This window comes from Hydra vulgaris, chromosome 08 (genome assembly GCF_038396675.1).
Source record: "Hydra vulgaris chromosome 08, alternate assembly HydraT2T_AEP".
Taxonomy (NCBI): Eukaryota; Metazoa; Cnidaria; class Hydrozoa; order Anthoathecata; family Hydridae; genus Hydra; species Hydra vulgaris.
The window spans coordinates 47,284,804-47,307,794 of NC_088927.1; the positions used below are offsets into that span (position 1 = coordinate 47,284,804).

Below are 22,991 nucleotides of genomic sequence, written 5' to 3' on the forward strand. Positions count from 1 at the left end.
GTGATGAAGTGGGAGGAGATAAATAATCCTAATAAATGAAAATTGCTAGCTTTACAATAAAATAACTTAAAATATTGAAAGTCAAATTGTCCCATTTTCGGCCTTTACTAAAATGACGCTCGGGGCCTTGGCATCTAGTACCACCACCACCTTCTTTTCCCCTCTCCCTCCTTCCTTGTTACGGCACTGTATTTTGCTTTCAGAACTGATGATACTAACTTAATCTTATTTTTCTGCGGGTCGCATATTTTGAAACCTTATACAAGCTCAGAATAGGCAGAGATATGCGCAATCTGGTTCGCTGATTTTGAAAGAGAGGCTATTGGGCGTAAGCTTGAATCAAATACAAATGTCAAAAAACGTATTGATTGAAAAAAGTGAAACTGAGTAATTGCCAAATAATAACAAAAAAAAGATGATTTTTTTATCCAATTTTGTACAAATATTTATACTTTTACAAAACTACACTGTTTTTTTTAATAATATTTTCTTAAAAATAAAAATTAAAAAAAATTAGTTTGTTTTCCTAAAGGTTTTTATAACTCTAAGATATAAAAATGACGACCATTGTAACAAACTATAAACCAGATAGTAAAACTTGACTATGCTGTGATTCTTCTACGATAGATTTTTAAAAAACAGCTTAAAAATTTACCTAGTAATATCAATAAAATATTATTAACTTGATATTAGTTTTTTCAAATTAAGTTCACATTAATCCTATCATTTAGCAAGAAGAATATTTTAAAAAAGTTTCTTTTCAGAACTTTACACTTACTCCCATATATAAATTGTACACATCAATAAAAGATTTTAAGTTTGAGAATATTGCTTATTAATTGTTATAAGCTTGCCCAGATAATTTGCAACACTTTCAAATTAAAATAAATTGTAAGCAAGAGCTGATATAGACTGCCAAAGGCAATCTAAATCACCAATATATAAATTAGATACATCATTATAACATTTTAAGTTTCAGAATATTGTTTATTGGTTGTTATAGCTACCCCAGATAATTTGAAACCCTTTTATATTAAAAGCAATTGTAAGCAAGAGCTTATTTAGGTTGCCTTTGGTAATGTATAGTAATAAAGTTTTGATATAGTAAACTAAACAAAAGTGTAACTGTACAAAAGAACTGTTCAGTAGAAAAACAAATACCACATTTTTTGTTAAATTTTCCAATTGATTATTAACATACAATTTTTATCCTATTTATGATAAAGTTAAAACTTTTTTTAATTTTTCACAAAGTGTTTGAAGGTTCAAGAATGATGCTTTACTAAAGTTAAGTAAAGAAAAATATTGACGTACCCCTTTAGGTTAAACATTAACTTAGGTTAAACATTAACTTCTTCAGAGTTCGTAGATTTACATGGAACACGTAAGCTAGTTTGGTAAAACATCTGTAAAAAATTTCTTTTTCCAAAAATTTAAATGTTTATAATTAACAAGTTGTTATAAAGATGCAGTAACCAGCTTAGAATAACCTCTGTCTCAGTCTAAAAATTATACTTTAAGTACTTTACCAGTAGTCTGGTGCAACTGCATACAAACTTTGTATCGAGCATGCTTTATAGAACATGAACATTACATGAATTGCACACATGCAAATTCAAGTTAAATGTTTCAAGAGTTTATACATGCAAAATATATTTTATAATAACAAAAATATTCATAGCAAAACAACTGATTTTGTTCTTTTTTTTGATAATTTTATTGTATTTTTTTATTACCCTTTTTTCTTTAAATCGTTTGATTTTAACCACTTTTGTTTGGTTAACTTAATTGACTTCAATACTTTTTTTTTGCTTTTAATGTCAGTGTTTATATGTAACTGTACAAAAAATTACTGTTCAGTAGACAAACATAAATTTTACTTCTTTTGTTAAATTTTCAAATAATATTTTATGTATTAGTTACTGTAGCCTGCCAAAATTTTAAAAAAATGTTTAATGGTTTAAGACGATGTTTTATTAGGCGTTGAGTTATGTAATAAAAAAATATATCAGTCTCCTTAAAACTATGGCTGAAACAAAACATGAAAACAAAATCTCCTCAGAGCTCATATATTGCCATGGAACATGTTAGCTAGTTTTGCAATAAGTACCAATTTTCATTATTTAAAAACTCAAATGTTTAACTCTTTATAATTAATATATAAATCAACATATAAATAAAGTTCTTCACCAGTAGTCTGGTAAAACTGCATATAATCTTTATATGCAAAAGTACTTCACAAGTAGTCTCGTACATCTGTATATAAACTTTGTATTTGAGTATGCTTTAAGGCCAAGAACATGTTTTACGAGAAATACATTTAGAGATCTTTTCGAATTTACTTCAACCAGAGGCGATTCTAGGAAAAATACGGACTCAAAAATCCGTCACGTGACATTTTGAGAATTTGTTTTTTCTCTGCATCCATTATTCATAAGCACATTTTTTTGGAACGATACATTAAGACAATAGGCGGATAAAATCTCACTAGCGAATCTTTCTAGTCGACTAAATATTTTAAAATTTGAATTTCGCAGCAAAATGTACACTCGTCGACTAACCGTTTTGGTTTAAGTGCAAAAAATTTAGTTTTCAAAAAAAAGTTAACTTAGCAGGCTAAATTTAAGTTACCAGTTATTTAAATATTATTAGGGTACCTAGTAATACTTAAAAGACTTTTCGAAAGAAAATTAAAATTACGTTATAATATCCATATTATAATATAAAAAATTAAAGATCTAGAGTTTGATTTTTTCAACATTTTGTTCTTCTTTGCTTAGCGGAAGATCGTTTTTTAACAACACAATCAATATCAATTTTGTCAGTAATATCTTTTTCAAAACTTAACATCATTAGTGAACTTAATCTTTTAGTAGTCATAGTAGAGCGCAAACTATTTTTACCCAACTTTAATTTACTAAATGTACGATCATTTGATGCTGTAGATATTGGAGCTGTTAAAGCTAGGCGACATAACTGATTTGCCCAAGATAATAAATTGTTCAATTCGTGAGATTTCTCAATTACTTCCATTATTGTTGCTAAACTTAAACATTGATGACATAATATCTCCCATTCAGCAGCAACTGCATCAAAGTCTAATAATTAGCCAGCTTGACTCTTAGGAGGAAAAAGTGAAAATACTTTTTCTAAATTTTCTGGTGAAGCAGCTGTAAACTTTAGCGGAATATGTAAGATACTAAAAATCGGCTTGAGTTTCTCAATGAAGGCTTTAAGATTTTGATTCGACAAACTTAAAAAAGTATCTAAAACTTGATTAAATTGTTTTCGGTAAAAAGTTAACAAATCAATGTTTGCAGAATTATTAGAATTATCATCAATTTTTTTGGCATGCTTCTAACTCTGTGATATCGTTTATAATCTGCATCTGTATCAACTCCATACAATTGAGCAGCTTTTTTTTGAGCTTTCAATCAAGTTATTCATATTATCAGAATCTGATCTTAAATTTGCTAAGTAAGAAACAATAGTTTTTATTAGTACTATTGCATCACATATATTCAATTCTTTTGTTTCTAAATGTTCGGTTAAATATTTAAGATTGGACATGATGTTTTTCATGAACATTAACGATACAAAGAAATCAAAACTTAATATATTTTTTTTTAATCCAAGAGCTTTAGTTTTTGTTAAACTGTTAAATTTATTTGAAGTTGTTATGTCTTTTAATGTATCAACAATTGGATTTAGCGATGTCCACACAGATTTTATACTTTCTGCTCGAGCAGTCCATCTTATTTTCGATAGATTTCTTAGCTGTAAACTTCCTTCAATTTCTATCATACGGTCTGTTAAATCTTTGAACCTTTTTGTACTGGATGAAAAAAATACATAAATATTTTTGAGTACATTTATAAATTCTCCAATTACAGGACTGGCATCATAACTATGCTCAAGAAAAGTACTTAATTGATGTGCTTGACATTGTATATATGGAACAGCGTGGCCGACAAATTCAGTAAAGCAATGCTGAGCTCCTTTAATATGTCCGCTCATATTGCTAGCAAAATTATACGATTGAAACGCTACATTATCAGTGTTAATTTTATGTCTTACTTGACAGTTATAAATATATTTAGCGATTTCATATCCAGTTTTTGTAGTTGATTCAATAACATTATGCAATCGTTCATTAGCTTTGCCGTTTGAATCAATATATCTTATACATACAGCCAATTGATCTTTGTTAGATATATCTGGTGTGGTATCAGCCATAACAGAAAATAGTTCTGATTTGGAAACTTCTTGAATTATAGTTTTTCGAGTTTCTGCAGCAAGAAGATCTACAAATTCATTTTGGGATTGACATCCAAGATATGTAACATGGTGAGTACGCATATTTTTATCACTAAGCCATCTTTTTATGATTGCATTGTGTCTAGAAACTAAAGGAAACATTTGATAAAAGTTGCCATCTTGAGACTTATTTTCTTTTTCTTTGTGGCTGCGAAAAGCCAACCCTTGTCTTCCTAAAGTGCGGTCCACATCAATCGAAATTCCGACTGCTTTTCTGTTAAACTCTTGTTCATAGTTTTCACGTATTGCCAGTTCTCGAGGAGACTTATTAAAAATAAAATCAACACCACTTGATTGGCTAGTAAATGCACAATAATCTAACATTATGAGATACAGATGAAAAATTTTCCCTTTTTTAATTTTCCTCTGCTTTTCATTTTCTGCCATTTTCTTTTGCACTAATGTTGTCATGTTTATTTCCAATCATTAAGTCATCTAATACTTTTTTGGCGTAACATAAGTAATCACAAATACCATTTCTAATACTTGATATGTATTCTATACTATTGATCAAAAAGAGTACAGGGTTTGGAAACATTGAATTCTTAACATTATTTAAAACTTCATTACATTGCTCAAATTCTTAATTTATGGCTTGTAATAGTCCAATACAAGATATCCATGGGTGTTTTTTTGTCTCCACAGCATCAATAATTTGTTTTTCATTAACTAGTTGGATTCTTTTTTTAACTTTGACTAGAAATTAAAAATGAAAGTTTATAGTTAAATAGTAATATTTTATATAAAAATAATATGCATATATATGTAATAATATACAAACAGTCAAACCATTTTTTGCATTTTTCGAACACTACTGAATAACACTATAACTAGATAATAAAAATGATATGTCAATAATTATTCAACAAATGAAAAATACCTTTTAACTTTTCTCGATCTATTTTGTTAAATGCAGTTTGTTGATTAATGACTTTTTTCCACAAAAGTTTAAAATCAATTGGATTTTTTGGTTTTAAATTCTGCTTAACTAAAGACAAATGATAAAGTTAAAAAATCTAGAAAATCAACATCAAAACAATCAAATCTCATTTAAAATCAACCTTTTATCATTTAGACTCGTAAAAATTTACTTATATAATTCTGAGCTACATCGTTTATATTTCAACATGTTACTTCCATTTCAGAGTTCGATAAAAGTATGGTTCGAAAGTGACTCCTGTAAAATAATATATAACTTAAATATATAGTTATCTCGAGATAACATAGATCTCTGTTATTCAATGGTTAAATATAATATAACTGCTAATTATAGTAGTGTTTTGACGATAAAATATATAAATTACTCGTGTTAATTAAAAATTATTAAATAAATTATAAAGCTCAGGGACCAAAAGATTGACTTTGTTTCCTTTTATTATTGATGTCGGTAATAGAGCATTGATATCATTAAAATAAAAATCAGGAAAATACTGAAATATTGTCATACATGTAAATATTAAAATAATAATGTAATATATAGTATTTTATTAATGTAAGATATTAATATTAAATTGCTCACTCTAAGACCCTTTTTAATAAATGGTCTTAGAGTGAACAATTTAGAACTAACACCAAGACTTGATCTGAAAACACAAAGACTTGATGAAGACAAAATTTTTTACACATATAATATCTATTTATTTTATTTATGCATTATTTTAGCAAAGTATAACCGACCGTGTTCAACAAAGTCCAAGTTTAGTCGGCAATAAAATGTTCAAAAAAAATAGATATCGCCACTGTAAAAGGTAATTATATCGCGACTATTGTATCCGGCAACCAAAAAAGTTCGTGTGGTTTTGCAGATCCATAAATAAATACACATAAAAACAGTTTTGATAAAGTTTATTCTGAAATATAGTCTCCTTCAGCAAGAATAACTTTCTCCCATCGTGAAACAAGCTGGTATGTTCTATTTTTATAAAAGCCTTGAGTTTAGTAGCTAAAAAATTGAATTAACTCATTTTCGAGATCTTCTCTATTTCGAAACTGTCGATTCCTCATATGATTATCCAGGGCCAAAAGCAGGTGATAGTCGCTTGGCGCAAGGTCTGGTGAATACGGAGGGTGAGGTAGAATCTCCTATTATAAACGTGCTAGAGTTTCCCGAGTGATTTTTGCGGTGTGCGGTCTGGCGTTGTCATGGTGCAATACAACACCTTTTCTGATTGCCAAAGCTGCTTGTTTTTGGTGAAGAGCAACCGAAACTCTGTCCAATTGGGCTGAGTATATCTCAGCAGTAATGGTTTGTCCACTTGGTAGCAACTCATAATGAACGATACCTGCTGTAGTCAACCATACTCACAGTAAAACCTTTTGTTGGTGAATGCTTGGTTTAGGAGTCATCGGTTAAATAATCCATTTTTCGTCGCACGTCAACATCCGGTCAAAAAATGGCACTAAACTGTGGCGGGAAAGTAGCTTGTTTGTTTCACTCAACTCATAAGGTACCCATTTGCTCAACTTCTAACGTTTTCCAAGTTGGTGCAAATGTAAACAAATAGTTTCATCACTCACATTAAATCTCAAGGTCCTGACATGTTTGACCGGCGTCCTGCTCGATGGATGGTCTTCCAGATCTTGGTTCATCTTCAAGGTTTTCATTTCCAGAAGAAAATTTTTCAAACCACTTTTGACCTATGGTACCTTCCCCAAAAGCAGCGCATATCTTACGACAAGCTTTTGCAGCTTTGGTTCCAAGTTTGAGCTCATAAAATAAACAGGCGCGAATTATCGCATCTGACACAGCCATACTCCACTTAAGACTTTTAAATTTAAAACGCACTAATAAAACTTATGAAACACACTGATTGATTCTCTCTTAAACAAACTTTAATTTCTATGCAAAATTATCCCCCCACCACAACCAGTTTTCTTAATATATTTCTTAGAAATAGGCAATTAGGATAAACTGCACGAACTTTTTTGGTTGCCTGATGCATAAGCAGATTTTAAAAATACTCAAAAAACTTGTTGTTTTTAAATTCTATAAAAATAATGTTGAAAAATTATCCATGAAATTTACTGACTATAACTTTTATTCAAAAAAATACCGACTTTGAGTTTGATTTTACAATTGCCAGGGAAATGTAACATCCCCCGCCCCCCCCCCTCAACACACGTAAAATCGCCCTTGACTTCAACACTTGACTTCAATTTTTTTTTCCATTTCACCAAGATAAACTTAATTGAAATTTTGAGAATTTTACGAGTCGAAATTCTCTTGTACAAATAGATTTTGATACATTTTAACTACTCTGCACTAAAAAAATTAATTTCCTGTGTTGATAGTAACACAAAACTTGTATTAAGAAACTTAGTTTATCATTATGATATATTGAAATAAATTTCATATTACTATGAAATTTAATTCAATAATTGTTTAGATTATAAATATATTTTTCAACAAAGGCGCATCTGCCTCTCTTTTAAAATTGGCGAATCAGATTGCTCATATAATCAGATTGCCTATTCTGACCCTGAGGGTTTCTAAATATGCATCCGGGTCAGCAATATCTTAATGTTGGCAACCCGAGTTTTATTATTTAACAAGAAAAACTGAAACCCACGGTTGACCGCGGTTTTTTTTTTAATTAAAACCGGTTTTTGGAAACCCTAAAAATTATCAAAGTATGATTCTTATTGTTTGTCCCTACTTTTGTTTGTATACTTTCACAAACTAGAATTATGCTCTATAAAAGAATAAATAGGTATTGAGTACTTATTGAATGAATAATACAATTTATATATAACAAAAGTGAGGCTTGTTACAGTCATATGCTAACTTGAAACACACTTAACAGGAAACATCTGTTATTAAGAATGGACGAAGCAAGGTATGTTAAATACAATAAATATAGTATAAAAAAAATTAAACCAAGCATAATTAAAACTAAATTAAATTTTAACTGAAATAATTGTATGTTATTACTTTTTAATTTTTTTATAACATTTTAACTATAAAAATTATATGTTGTTGTTGTTGTTCTTGTCTTGTTTAAGATAGCAATTTAATGCTAATGTTTACTTATTATTATTATTTGAAAATTACACTTATTTATTCAATAATCATGACATTATAGCCTTGATAAGTCTACGCTTACTCTGTCCACTTATTTTTGATAAATTTTATTACACCTGATTTGAAACTTTTATTTCCTACATTTTTTGTTTCTTCAGGTATTGAATTACATAGCTTGATTCCATTACAGAAAGTTGATTTCTGCCCACTTATATTGTTTTTCACTTCCATACAAAAATTATTTGCGTTTCTTGTATTGTATTTATGTAAGTCACTGTTCTTTCTGAACATTTACATACATCTTATTATTTGAATTAGTTACTACCTCATGAATGAGATTCAAACCTTAATTATGCAATCACATTTTAGAATAAGTCTCATAGTTTTATTCAGCAACTTCTGAAGTATTTAATTATCACCTTCATTTGCATTTAAAAAGATTGAGGCACAATATAAACTGTTTATAACATAATAGTTATAGTTCTTAGCAGTATACTTGATATGTTCAGTAAATTTAAAATTTCATTAAATTGAATGCCCAAATACGTGACACATTCAGAGAACTTAATTTTCTTGTTATCCAAGATAATTGATTTATGTGACTTATTAAATGATATAGATTTAATGATATGATAACGATTCAATGATTTTTTTTCTTTTTTTTTAATCAATGAACTTGTTATTAACATTACAATAAATTAAAATGTTCTATTAATTTATTGTTATTTAATCATAATGTTTTGCAATCTTCATTTAGCTTCACAATTGCAACATTGAAGTTAGCACTTTTGATATAGATTAATCTATCATCAGTATTATTATATTGGTTATATTGTTTATGTACATAATAAAGGATAAGGGTCTAAAACAGACCCCTGATTCACTCCTATGTCACACTACATGATGTCAGATTCTTTGTCATTACTTTTTACCACTTGAGTTCTCTTAGACAAATATTTTTTAATCCATTCAAGATTTTTACTTTATGGCAACTTAATTTCTTTATTAGAAGATCTCTGTTAATAGTTTCAAAGGCACATTTTAAGTCCAGCGTTATTGTGATTACAAATTTATTATTGTTTAAAGCCAATCTCCAAATTGAGAGAATTACTTGCAAAGCATCTCAAGTTGATCTTTCCAAATTGATTTTTATACAATAAATCATTTGATTCAAAAAAATACAATACTTGTTTATGAACCCATATTTCAATAATTTTTTCATACACAGGCAACATATTAATAGGTCTTAAATCTTGTGTTTCTTTTGGTAAGTTTATTATAGGGATTGGTATTATTGTGGACTTTTTCTATGATTTTGGTACAACACCAATCTTCAATAACAAATTAATTACTTCTTATTTTTAACTGTATTATCAAGATCATTTCTGTTCATTGGTTTGAAATCATTGAGAATATTAATGTTATTTTGTTTGACATTATAATTTAACTCAGATTTAATAGACTTATCAATATCTTGAATACAATTAAAAATTTATTAAGTTTATTACTTGCAGTGTCTTTTACACTTTCTTTAAGTATAATATCTTCAAATACATTCTTTTTATTTTTTTGTGATAAGTCATTAAGATTTTTTAGGGTTTTCCACACAAGCTAAGCATCATGTTTAATCTCGTCAATTTTTTCTTTAAAAAACCTTGACTTTAAGCATCTTAATAAATAACTCTTGTAGTCTCTGCAATGTTTAACTATTTTAAATTGATCATTATATTTCTTATGATTTATTCTATTTATTTTTTTATATACTTAAGTTTCTTGTATTCTTTTGTTAACTGATTACATGCTTTTATCAATATATAATCTTTCCACCATTTTAGATTCCTGTTACCACTACTCTTCACTTCTTTTGTCTTGCCTTTTTTGTTTGATACATTATTGAATATTTTGTATAAGTACTTCAGCCATTTTATTTACATCTTTTGTATTAGATTGAAGCTCTTTACTATTCTCATTAGTATCCATAATCAGTTCACTTAATTCTTCTTAATCTATCTCATTATAACATTTAATAACTTTGATTCGATTTGTATTGTTAGTACTGAAATTTGAGTTTGAATTTAGATATGTTTTCTTTTCTACATAAATTCTATGATTACAGCAAACAAACTCACGATAAGATCAGTTTTATTTTTTCACTATATTTAATTTCTTCTGCGATTGCATTACTAATAAATAAATCAACACACATGCTAGATATAAGCATGTGTGTTGATTTATTTATTAGTAATGCAAATATAAATCAAAATTACAACCTTAAAGTTGTAATTTTGATTTATATTTGCGAATTTTTCATTTATACTTGACTTATTTAAGATTTTCAGATTAAAATCACCCATGCAGACAATATTCTTATACTTGGCACTAATGTTATTTACCCTTTTGTCCTAAAAATCTGAAAAAGATGCTGCATAAAACAGCCTGGAAAATAACGGTTGGTCAACTGTCAATGACCGCCTGAAATGACTAAAAATGCTATTTTGACCTCCAAAATCAATTCTTGCCTATCATAATAGACCGGTTGAAAAAGAAATCAATTTAAAAGCAAGGTTTGGCAAATAATCAGGATGTTATTTGGAAAATGTATATACTAACATTTTATAAAATTATCTAAATTTTGATAAAAACATTTTAAAAAGTTTTCTTGTTTGTGATACGCTACTTTAATTGCTTTAATTAGGTCAAAAAGTTTGAAAGCGAAAAGAAGTCAAAGCAAAAAGTTTAAAAGCGAAAAGAAGTTAAAGCAAAAAGTTTGAAAGCAAAAAGAAGTTAAAGCAAAAAGTTTGAAAGCAAAAAGAAGTTAAAGCAAAAAGTTTGAAAGCGAAAAGAAGTTAAAGCAAAAAGTTTGAAAGCGAAAAGAAGTTAAAGCGAATTTTTTCTTTAATCCTTTTATTTTTCAATACAGTTTTTATCTCCGTTTTAAAAACGTTCCAATAAATTTATTTTTTATCAATATAATTCAATAATTAAAAACTCATTATTAATTTATATCAACATAATTCAATAATTAAAAATTGATAATTATTATTAATTTTATATTATTAGTTCTGCTACTTATACTATATTTGAGCATATATTAAATTTATCGTATATTGAAACTTTTATCTAATGATTATTGCATATTAATAGGAACCAGTAATTTTTCTGCTTTTACAATCCAAAACACATTAACTTGCTTTGTAATGTTGACAAATGTATTGCATGTAACATAGGTAACATTTACATAACTGCGTAAACTATAATCATTAAGTTTTTTGCTTCACTTACTTAAATTAATTTGATTTTACCAATGGTGAAAATTATATTTTCTTAAATGATTGAAGTTCTTATTTTATTGCTATTTTAATATAAAAATATTATATATTATTTTAATAATAATATAATAATATACAATAAATTATGTATTTAACTATGAACAGTTTTTCTCTCATCTGCACATAGTCAATTTGTTTTATTTTTCTCTAAATCTTTTTATTTATTTCCTCATAAGTTATCCCGAAAATTGCAAATAAATAAATGAATGATTTATAGATTAATTTAAAAATTATGAATTGAGCGTTTGCACTTTTTTTTTATAACAGGATTATTAAAAATATATATATTTATTAAAAATCTCGTTTTATGTAAATTTAATTATTTTTATAGTGTTTCATTAAACAAATTGATTAACGTTTAAAAATTTAATTTCAAAATTAAATTTTTTAAATTTGTTTCATTAAACAAATTGTTTAATACTAAGGAAGACGAATGTATGAAACAATTTAAAGTATTAAATATTCAGTTTAAAAAAGCAATAAACAAGAGTTAGTAATATTGTTATTAACTAAATATTTAATATATTTGAAATTATTATATGTAATTAAGAACATAATCTTAACTGTACTTTTTTTTCATATAATCTTTTCTATTATTTTTTGCGCAGCTTTTTCCACCATTTGATTCGAAGTCATTGCAATGAAATGATTATTTTTAAATAAATTAAAAATTATCAATTGTCTGTGTGTGCTTTTAAAAAAAACATTGTTTTATTTAAAATTGGTATTATTTAAATAATTTTATTCTTTACCCTTCAAGCATTAACTTATTTTTGTATTTATAAAGTTTAAAATAATATAATAAATTATTTATATACAAATATATAAATTTAGTCAAGAAGAACTATTACTAAGATTTAAACAAAGAAAAAAGAAAAATTTTGACCATCAACTCCTTGAGTTGGCCGGTTAAATTGACCGCTCTCCTTCAATTCCTTATTTTCCACGCTGGCATACAATTAAAGTGATATATATAATCCAGAAATATTAAATGTTTTTTTAAATATTTGTAATGTTGCATTAAGAAGCAGATGTCACACTCTTTACTTTACTTTTATTACAACTCTTAATTTAATGTCTTGTCTATAATATAACAAACATCCCCTATAACATTCACTATAGTATAACAAACATCTGTGTGCTTATTCTCTGTCTAACATGTTAAATAGCATTCAATTTTAAATTATTTTTTATAAATATCATCAATAATATGTGTTTCAACAAATGCAAGTATGTGTAGCTTGAATTCACTTACTTATTTCCTAATTTCATCCATTTTATTAACCATTCCATTTATAATGATTAACACATATTTTATAAATAAGTTCAATGCTAATAAAAAGAAAACTATCTCATTTATTTAGATAAATTTACAAAGTTATTTTATGCTAATTAAAATATTTAAGCATTTGTATGTTAATACAAAAATATAATCAATAATATTTATTAGTTTGTATACATTTTATTAATTAGTAATAACATATATTTTTTTAGACATTTCCTAAATCCTGAATCAGTCAGCGTGCATTTGTACTGTTCTGTTTGTCAAGATGTTTTTCGAGAACCTTTTCGTGCTCCTTGTGGTCATAGCTTTTGTAAAGAAGTATTTTTCATTTATTTCTAATAATTTTTTTATTTGTTTTTTACTGCATTTTCCTATTTAAAGATGAGGGAGCCACAATAAAAGAGGCTACTTATTTTTGTTTTTAATGTTGTCGTTGATGTTGTTTTTATTGGTTAACTTCATTCCAAATTATCCAGTCTATTAAATCAAATGCTTTTCTTTTTGTTTCGCACTTCAACAAATGGTTCCTATTTATGAAAAAAACATTGAATGCATTGTAATTGTCAAAATATTTACCATCCAGTTTATAAACTAAATTAAATATGGTCCATGTTTGGGGTTAAATATCTCTAAATACCTTTGTATAAAACTTTTTTTTTTATTTCTAATATTTTGAGTTACTTACAATTTATATTGATTGTAAAATAAAATGTGTTGTACATAATATACATAACATTATAAAATGACAGCAACATTTTAAAATACATCTTGTTGCTTTCTGAAATATTGTGTCTCTACTACATCTATAAACTAATAAGTACTGTTAGTACCAGAGTTGTTACATTGTTGTCATTATTGTTAATTACCTGGTTATTTACTTGGTATGGCCATACCAGTATTGCTAAGCCAGTTATGACCAATTAAGATATGTAGACATTATTCCTATAAAAAAGCCCATCCTTGTTGTGTGTAACTTATTAAGTTTTGATTTGAAACAATTTATGGAAATGACTGTTACAGTATCATTATCAAGTGAGTTCCAGAGGTTGACTACACGTTCTGAGAAGAAATATTATCTGACCACAGTTGTGAAACTATGCTTAACCAGTGGTGACCTCTTTTTCTTTTGTTTGTGGCTAATTCAAAAAAAGTTTATATGAAATAATAGAAAATCAATGTTCTAGAAAAAAAACTAGAGGAATAAGAGTTTTTGGAGCACTAAGGAACAGTCACAGAAAAAGGATGGGACTTAATTGAATGGCGAGTAACACAAGAATGAATTTTAGTAGATGGCACAAGAGACTCTAGCTTTTAGAAGATCCGCCCCAGATATGGCAACAGTATTCCATACAAGGCCAGATTTGAGATTTACAGAGATAGAGAATAGAATCCGGAATAAGAAAGTGTCGAGCTCGATAAAGAGATGCAACCTTAACAGATGCTAATTTTGCTACGGACTTGATATATAGTTTCCAAGAAAGATCGGAAGTAAGAGTTATTCCTAGAAGATGGAGGGTAGCTGACTCATTGAGTATATTACCTTTCATAAATTTAGGAAGATCTAAATTAATGCGATAACGATTAACTGAAAAAAATTGAGTTTTATCTGTATTGAAGTTCACCAGCCACTGTGAGCCCCATGCTGTAGCAGAAGTGAGATCCTTTTCAAGCTCAAATGCCCCCTCCAAGCAAAGAGAGAGCGTTGGTTTCTTATCACAACAAGAATAAATGGTAGTATCATCAGCAAACAATGCCACCTTAGATATGAAAATATCTGGAAGATCGTTAATATAGATTAAAAAGAGTATAAGGCCAACGATTGAACCTTGAGAAACCCCTGAAGTTACAGGATATGAAGAAGAGTGCTGTCCATCGAGGACAACTTTTATACTAGGATTGGAAAGGAAGGATTCAATAATATTAAAGATGTTACTAGATACGCTGTAAGAAGAAAGCTGATAGAGAAGACCATCATGCTAAACTTTATCCAAAGCTTTTGAAATGTCAAGAGCAATGGCCTTAACCTCTCCACCACTATCTAATGCACGATAAAACCTATCAGTTTTTACTGTTAGCAAATCAGCTGTAAAATAAGAAGATCAAAATCTATTTTGATGGTCAGAAAGTAAGTTATCAGATTCAAGATAAGAAATTTAGTGTTTGTAAATTAAAGATTCAAAAACCTTGCTTATGATAGGAAGAAGACTTATGGGAGGGTAGTTAGATGAATCAGGTCCCTTGCCAGAATTTTTGAAAATAGGGATAGCAGATGCAGCTTTTCAGCAGACTGAAAAACAAGACTCTGATAAGCTATTGTTGAATAGTTGTTGAAAGTATAGTCAACACCTCCAGAGAACACTTCTGCAAGACTATAACAGGTATGCATGGGCCGCAAGCTGTAGAAGAGTCTAAGCAGGAAATCACTTTAGATACAGAAGCTGGAGTGGTACGAATGTCAAGCAATGGATCAACCTGTTTGACAGCTATATCAGTTAGTACGCAACTAGTGGAATCAAGAGATGAAATTGATGAAAAGTTCTTAGCAAACAATTCAGCTTTTCTTTAGGTAAGGTGACAAAGTCTGAACCGTACAAGAGTGGTGGAGTTAAAGATTTGCCCATATTATTGATGCTATTAAAGATTCTTCAGAAGTTACAGGAGCCTAATTTTTGTGATGAAATACGAGATTTCATGACCTGAGAATAGCAAGCTTTGGCGTTAGACAAAACCTTTTTACTATGGTTTCTAGCAGTGATAGCAGACATCTGTTATCTGGACAATTGTTTTGCTGATGGATGTGGAAGTAACGGTTTCGATTGGAAATTGCAGCCTCACTCTTCCCCATGGTTTTCCTCATAATGTGAGGAAAACCATGGGGAAGAGTGAGGCCTCACCTGGAATCATCGAGAGGGAATAGAAAATTTCATGCCAGTCTGAATCCACAAAGTTATGTAAGAAGGACATTTATCAGCAGGAAGGCAAAAGATTTCTACCCAAGGGCCATCACAAATGTGGAGAAACTGAGCACTGACTAGGATTAGAAACAAGACATAAGTTGAATAGAGAAGGTAAATAATTCAGATTGTTTGGAAAGTGAGTTGGAAAGTTGACTATTTGGGTTAGGGATTGAGAAAGACAAAAGTCACCAACAACTATATTGGCTAATTGATAAAGAGAGAGGGTTTGGTCAATTTGTTCAGAAATAACATCAAACAGAATGCAGCCTGAGACAAAGGAGAGCAATATAGAACAAAGAGAAAGGCGATAGAATGAAGTGGTGCTAAACGAAAGCTCAGAAAATAATAATGGGTGAATTCTTATGAATGTAAATGCCCATGCCAAGCATGTGACTATTGGAGTCTTTATGAGTTTAAGGAAGATAACCATCAACACTGAGATCACAAGATGGGACAGCTGAACTCAAATTAGTCTCTCAAAGATCAAGTAGGTCTGGTGAACTTTGTAAGAGATAAGACATAACTTAAGAAAAGTTACTTCAAAGACCACAAGTATTAGTGAATGATAGGTTTAGAGAACTAGGTGATGACAATGGTTTTTTGTGTTTATAGTTTTTGGTACTTTATTCATTTTTAAATTTGTTAAAGAACTTGACTCAAAGTACAGATAATACTCAGTACTCTATTTAATAGTCCAAGCAATTGCCTCATTACTATTAATAAACCCTAGGCCATAACAAAGGGCTCTAAATGTGGCCTTGACAATGCACATTTAAAGTGCAAACAGGGGCACCATCCATGCGCAACATGGCACTGTTAATACTTTGATATTTTTCAGCTGTTGGTGGAATCAGCCTTTCTGAAAGCTACCACAGAGTTCGGGAAATCTGACTATCAAAAAATAGATTGAGTTGCCTAGTCATAAAAACAGAGACACACTCAAAACCCATTCATTGAGTCAAGAAGATCCAGCATTCAACATCCTAAACTTGAAGCAATGTAATAAAAATACATCTGCGCCAGCCTAATAGATAAAGAAGGGGTGCGAGGTTGATCAACAGATAGAATCTATTCTGCTGATCAACAGATAGAATCTATTCCACTTCTATTATCATTTTACTGAAACAATTTTGTATTTTTTCAATTAATTCTTTATTTTTGACATAAAAAGGTGGCCAAACAGATGTACAATATTCTACATGTGGATGAACTAATGATATATATACTTTCATGATAATAATAGGAGGTTTATGGGCAATTGTGCGATTTATCAATCTTAGAATTTTGTTTGCATTGTCATAAGTCCTTAAACACTGGTTTAGGGAAAGGAAAACCGGAAGCCAGAAAAACTTAAGAAATCAAAAACCGAAAATGTTATTTTCAAAACCGGTTTTTGGATATATATCTTTTGTACAAAATTTACTTGGTTATTTGGCAATTCTAAAACACTTTTCTTGATGTGTAGTTGCTTGAGAAAATAAATGAAAACATTCAATTTGTGATGTAAAAAAGTGAAACAAATTATCACAAAAACAATGAATGTTGTTTTCTTAAGTCCACAAAGAGAACACATCAGTTTGGAAGTGCTTTTTGTACTCAAAATAACTTGAATTGGCCAAGTGCTAGCTCTGCGACCAAGAAATTATGTGCAAAGGAGGAACCTCTGCTGATAAAACATTATAAAGATATCAAGAAAACATATCAGCAGCAATTTGCAGAAAAGAACCTTATTGGTCACAAATTTAGCTTAACCCTTGATGAGTATACTTCATCCAGAAACAGAAGATATATGAACATAAATGCTCATATGGAATGAACATTTATGTTCATATATCTTCTGTTTCAATGTGGTTATCAAATGTTCAATATGGTCTATGCCAGCAGAGAAATGTTGTGTAATTGTTGACGGGAAACTGTAAGAATTTGGGCTACGTTTTGCCTGTGATATTGTTGGAATAATCACAGATGGAGCTGCTGTAATAAAAAAATTTGGCAGCTCAATTTTACCAGACCATCAGCTCTGCCTTGCACATTGAATCCACTTGGCTGTCTGTGATGTTCTATATAGGCAATCTAGGAAAGAAGTTAATAACATAAGCTTACTAGATGTGAAATCAAGATTTGTTACCCTCAAGAAATATATTCAAATAGCACTGATTGAGTTATCAAGCAATTTTTTTTGAATCTGAACCTTACAAAATCTAGTAAATGCTTTAGAACCAACAAAATGAGGCACTTTGCAGAAGAGATTTGAACTTACTCTCATCTGATGGCATTCAGAAGTTCATTTTCAAGCAGCTAAAAAGCCAGGAAAACACCTTTAGTCAAGAGCTAGTTGACTCTACTTTTTTACTAAAAAAGTAGAGTCAACTCTACTTTTTCACTAAAAAAGTAGAGTCAACTCTACTTTTTTACTAAAAAAGTAGACTAGTTCTTGACTAAATTTTACTTATTTACTAAAAGAGTTACTGAGTTGAGAAATGCTATATTAGTAAACTTAGTTAAATATCTGAATAATCCTAATGTCATTAATGGAGCAACTCATGACATTTTTGAAAATTTCATGTCAAAGAGAAATGCAATTGCTACTACTGTATCAAGTTTGTTTAATCGTTTGTTTGAGCAAAAAAGAGTCTATAGGTGAGGAAAATTTGCCAGATAATGAAACTAGTCAGGAACGAGTACAACAATTTACTTCTTTGTCAGAAAAGCTCAAGTTCTCCATCAGAGAGACAGTCAAAAGGGTTTCACCAAAGAAACAAAAAATAGAATCAACTTCTAACTAATGCTCAAAGAAATGGCAGTTATTTGAGCTAACAAAAAAAAGAACAAGCAAATTAGATTTGTTGTACACAGCTTTTTTTTTTTCTTTGTGGCACAAGTCAATCCAAGTAACAAGTGTGGAGGCTGAAAGATCATTTTCTGTAAGTGGTCTATTTGTCACTAAACTAAGGTCAAGATTAAATGATGAAACCCTTAATGCTTTATGTTTTTTACATGCTTATTGTCTTGAGAAACGTAAAACTAACAATTGTATTCAATGTATGTATATGAGATTGTTGCTATATATATTTATGTTTTTGCTGCTGTTGTTCCCCTGAAATATATATAACAAAAAATGCACTAGTAAACCGGAAAACAGGTTTTTAAACATTGAAACCGCAGTTTATTCAAAAAACTGGTTTTAGGAAAAACTTTAATATTTCCTTTCCCTACACAGGTTAGATGCTTTCTAATCATTTGATATTACAACCCCAAGGTCTTTTTCAGTCTCAATTTCTTCTAGAATAACTCATGTATACTGTATTCATAATCAATGTTCTTTTTTCCAACTTGCATAACTTTGCATTTCATAACATTAAATTGCATTTGCTATTCAACTATCACCTCTGGTATTAACATTAGCCAATATTTTGGTATCGTCAGCAAATTTTAATATATGGTTTGTCACACAAGTATCCAGATCATTAATATATATAAAAAGTTATATTTTGGAGGTGCAATTATAATTCTTTTATTTAAATGAAATTTACATCATTGATTTTTTTAAATGCAAAAATCATACTTTTATGTGCTTAATACATGGAAGAAGACATTTATTAAAAAGTTTATAATGAAAACCCCAAACTTATTAAGAAACCCCTAAAAGCCCTCCCCATTTAACAATTTTTGCTTGTTATCAATTAAAAGAACTATAACCTAAAATTAAAAAGAAAAATCAGTGTAAACTAGCCTTATAATTCAAAAAATAGTCAAAAATAGATAAGAATAAAGATTTTATTGAAATTAGGCTTTAAAAACTGTTGACTTACAAAAAATCTTTATTTCTCGAGTCTCTCTTAACTCTATAATTCGGAATCACAAACCTTGGCTAACAAGGCTTCTGCTGGAAGAATTGGTTGTACATAATCTATGTTTCATTAGTCTATGTTGTTAGAGAAAAAACTGTTTACATAATGATAAAATATGTAGTTATAAAATATAGTGATCATGGTCTATAATAACCCTGTCACTTTTTTATATAGTACAATTATTTATTGAAGAATAAATACAATTTGTCTCTTTTGCTTTTTTTTTAATAATATTTTTAGCCTGTAAATTATATCTTCATATCAAATGTCTTTTTGTGATAATAGAGTCTACCTTTTTTTTTAAATATTTTAATGTCTATAACTTCACAATAATTCAAAATTTTTTTCGTAAATTTTTTAAAAATATTTTATTAATATTTAAAACTTTGCTTTATCTTTATTTCAAAAAATTTTTTTGTCTTTTAGAAAATATAGAAGAACTTTATTTAGGGATTTAAAACAATTTTTATTTAACATTATTGTCAATATTAATTTCCTAATATTTAGTTTGAAAACTTAATATTTAACTTTATAATTTATCTAATTAATTTATTTATCATAATTATAAGAAGTGAATGTTTAGATTCTTATTTCTCAAATTATATAATATGTTCAATTAATACTAGACTTTCTGAAATCAGAATTTTACCTTTAAGATGAAGTGTGTTATTAAGCGATATTATGCTGGTTATTTAAGGAAAATTTCAAAGAGCACAAGCAACTGTAGTTGAAAAAATTGCTTCTGTCAGGTGTTTATCACCAAATAAAATTTTACAACTTAGCAGTGTCATAGCTCAATTTAAGAATTGTATATAGTATGCAAGTTTATTAGAATTTGATAAAAAATATATATAAACACTCAGTAATCCTCATATTAAATAGAATCTTAGCACTAAGACAAAGTTATGTTGCAAAGAAATTGCAGGAACATGTTAAAGAACATATTTTATTAGCACAAAGTGTTGAACAGAACTTGTCTAAGGGAAAAAGACATATTTGTGGATGGTGCTAAAAACAGTTGCAACAACAATAAAATCACTGTTGGTTAAGTTTAGTAAACTTTTTGCAGAGTATGAAAAAGAAAAGAAAAATGAAGTTTAATCCTCCAAACTATGTAAGTAATCTCCAAATTGGTGTTTAATTAGTGGTTCTTCAGTCACCCATTTTATTTCTGTATGCACTATTTATCAGAAATAAAATTAATGTTTGCAAGTAGCCTAGTTACATTAGACTGAATGTCGTAAAATATTATCTTGATAAATGTCTAGATACTGAAATTTTAAAGGCTTATCTTGATGAACTGTATAATGACTTTAAATCTGATGGTATTATAACTTTTAGGCAATCTGTAAAATCAGTTAGTAAAACCCAACAATTATTGCAATTACCAGCAGAGGAATTCATATATTAGTTGTAAAGTATTGCTTTTATCTTGTATTGTTGCCAAAAACAAAAGTGACTATTTGCAATCATTGAAAAATGAACTGAATTCAAATGAGTCGATAATTTTGATAGGTTTTTCTGAAAATTATTTCTTTGTTATTCTTTTAAAATGCGGTTCAGAGATTTTACTGGCAAAATAGCTGAGCAATTTTGCTTTTTTTGAATATTTATTAAAACTAAATGACATAATTTAAAGTTAATATTATTGTGTTATTAGTGATAACAGCATCAAGATACAATTTCTGTTTGTGTGTTTTTAGTGCATTTAGCAGCACATGCCATTCTTTTATAACCAATCAATAACTAAATTTTAATGTTCTTAAATTTGTATGATTTTCGCAAGTGGGCAATACATTTATTAATGTTGCCAGTTTTGAAGTGAAAAGTGTAAAAATTAATCAAGGAAGCAATTTCAGTACTGGAAATAAAGTTACAGGTACTCTTGATAATCTTAAATTTGTTTCATTAAATAAAAATTTAGTTTGTCAATCATATTTCAAATGACTTTTCATCTTTTATTGCAATTGCTAATTAAAGTTACAATAGTAATTAAACTGATTTATTTTCACTCATCTTGTATTAGTTTTACTGTATCTATTTCTATGCGCAATTGAAGGTGACTTGTTGTTTTTATGAGTTCTCATTGTATGGTCATTATGTGGTATGGTCTTATAGACTTTGTCACTTTACTGGCCTACAGCAGGTAGATACTGTCAGGGGCTATTCTAGACCATTTTCTTTAGCATTGATTGTATTTTGGTCTTGATGTGGGCCCTGCCAAAATGAAATTTTGAGGACCTTTTTTTTTTTTTTACTGCAATTATTGTTTTGTTTTGTTATTGTTTTTTTTGCAAAATAACGCCTACATACAGCAATAATTCTGCTAAATTTCCCTGGGCCAGGGGGAACTGCCACCCAATTTTTTTTTCCTAGAATAGCCCCTGACTTTAGCTGCGAGTTATTCCATTTATCCTAAATTCAATCAGTTCTGTAATAGGTTGTTATTTTACCATCATAATAATTTACCATCAAATGGTAAATTGCATTATTGACCTATTTGACCCAAATTGCGATCCCTGGTAAAATTTTAGTATAAAATTAAAGTTTAAAAGATACATTTTTTTAATTCTCTAAAATGATTTTCATTGTTCTAGAAATGTGAAATAAACTCACTTCGATGATGCAATTAGCAACAACAACAAAAACAACAAAAAAGCTATCCAAAGAATTTTTGGGGTTTAAATACATAAATTTTTAAGATGTTTTATGTTTGGCATCATGTTCATTTCAGATTGAATTTTATAGTTAAGTTGATTTTTACCCTTTATTATTATGTTGGCATGTAAAATCTTTAAACAAAAATTTACTTTTGAATTTTTGAAGCCAGTTAAAGAACCATGTAATGGTTCTTCAACTGGCTTATTGTAACTAATTTTAGTTATTATATAATTAAAAATTATAACTGGCTAATTGTAATAAATTTTTTAAAACCTACACTCTTGGTTTATTCAGTAACCTTGTTTTTGAGTTTAAGTTTATTTAGATAAATATAAGAACCCAGAAATGTAATAAAAATTACATTTCTGGGTACAGAATTATACCAAAGTTTGCCAAAATGTACTATAAAATTCAAAAGATTCAATATTTTGATCTAAAATTGTCAATAACATGCTAATATTTTGGTCCATCTTTAAATTTTTCTCTGTTGCCTGATGGAGTAAAGATAGTATGCACATTTAGAGTGTAGTAATCAAATATAATTATTTTGCATAGACTCTACTCTTTTTA

At 28.6% G+C, this 22,991-nt stretch overlaps 2 protein-coding genes across 2 annotated transcripts in view; one reads left to right on the top strand and one right to left on the bottom strand.

Moving 5' to 3' along the window:
• Positions 1–3,393: 3,393 nt before the first annotated feature.
• LOC136083373 (52 kDa repressor of the inhibitor of the protein kinase-like) lies at positions 3,394–4,728 on the bottom strand. Its single transcript, XM_065802768.1, has one exon. It carries the CDS (start codon positions 4,726–4,728, stop codon positions 3,394–3,396), a length of 1,335 nt encoding a protein of 444 aa, XP_065658840.1.
• A 3,088-nt stretch (positions 4,729–7,816) lies between these two features.
• Positions 7,817–22,991, top strand: part of LOC101236294 (RING finger protein 151) — a 28,841-nt gene continuing 13,666 nt past the window's right edge. Inside the window, exons 1-2 of the mRNA XM_065803833.1 lie at positions 7,817–8,153; positions 13,162–13,270. Of these exons, the coding sequence (XP_065659905.1) occupies positions 8,140–8,153; positions 13,162–13,270 (123 nt within the window). The 5' untranslated portion in view covers positions 7,817–8,139. The remainder of the gene's footprint in view (positions 8,154–13,161; positions 13,271–22,991) is intronic.

Bases quoted from the DNA above. Each gene is read 5' to 3' on its own strand.
- LOC136083373 (XM_065802768.1), bottom strand. From the start codon at position 4,728: ATGACAACATTAGTGCAAAAGAAAATGGCAGAAAATGAAAAGCAGAGG.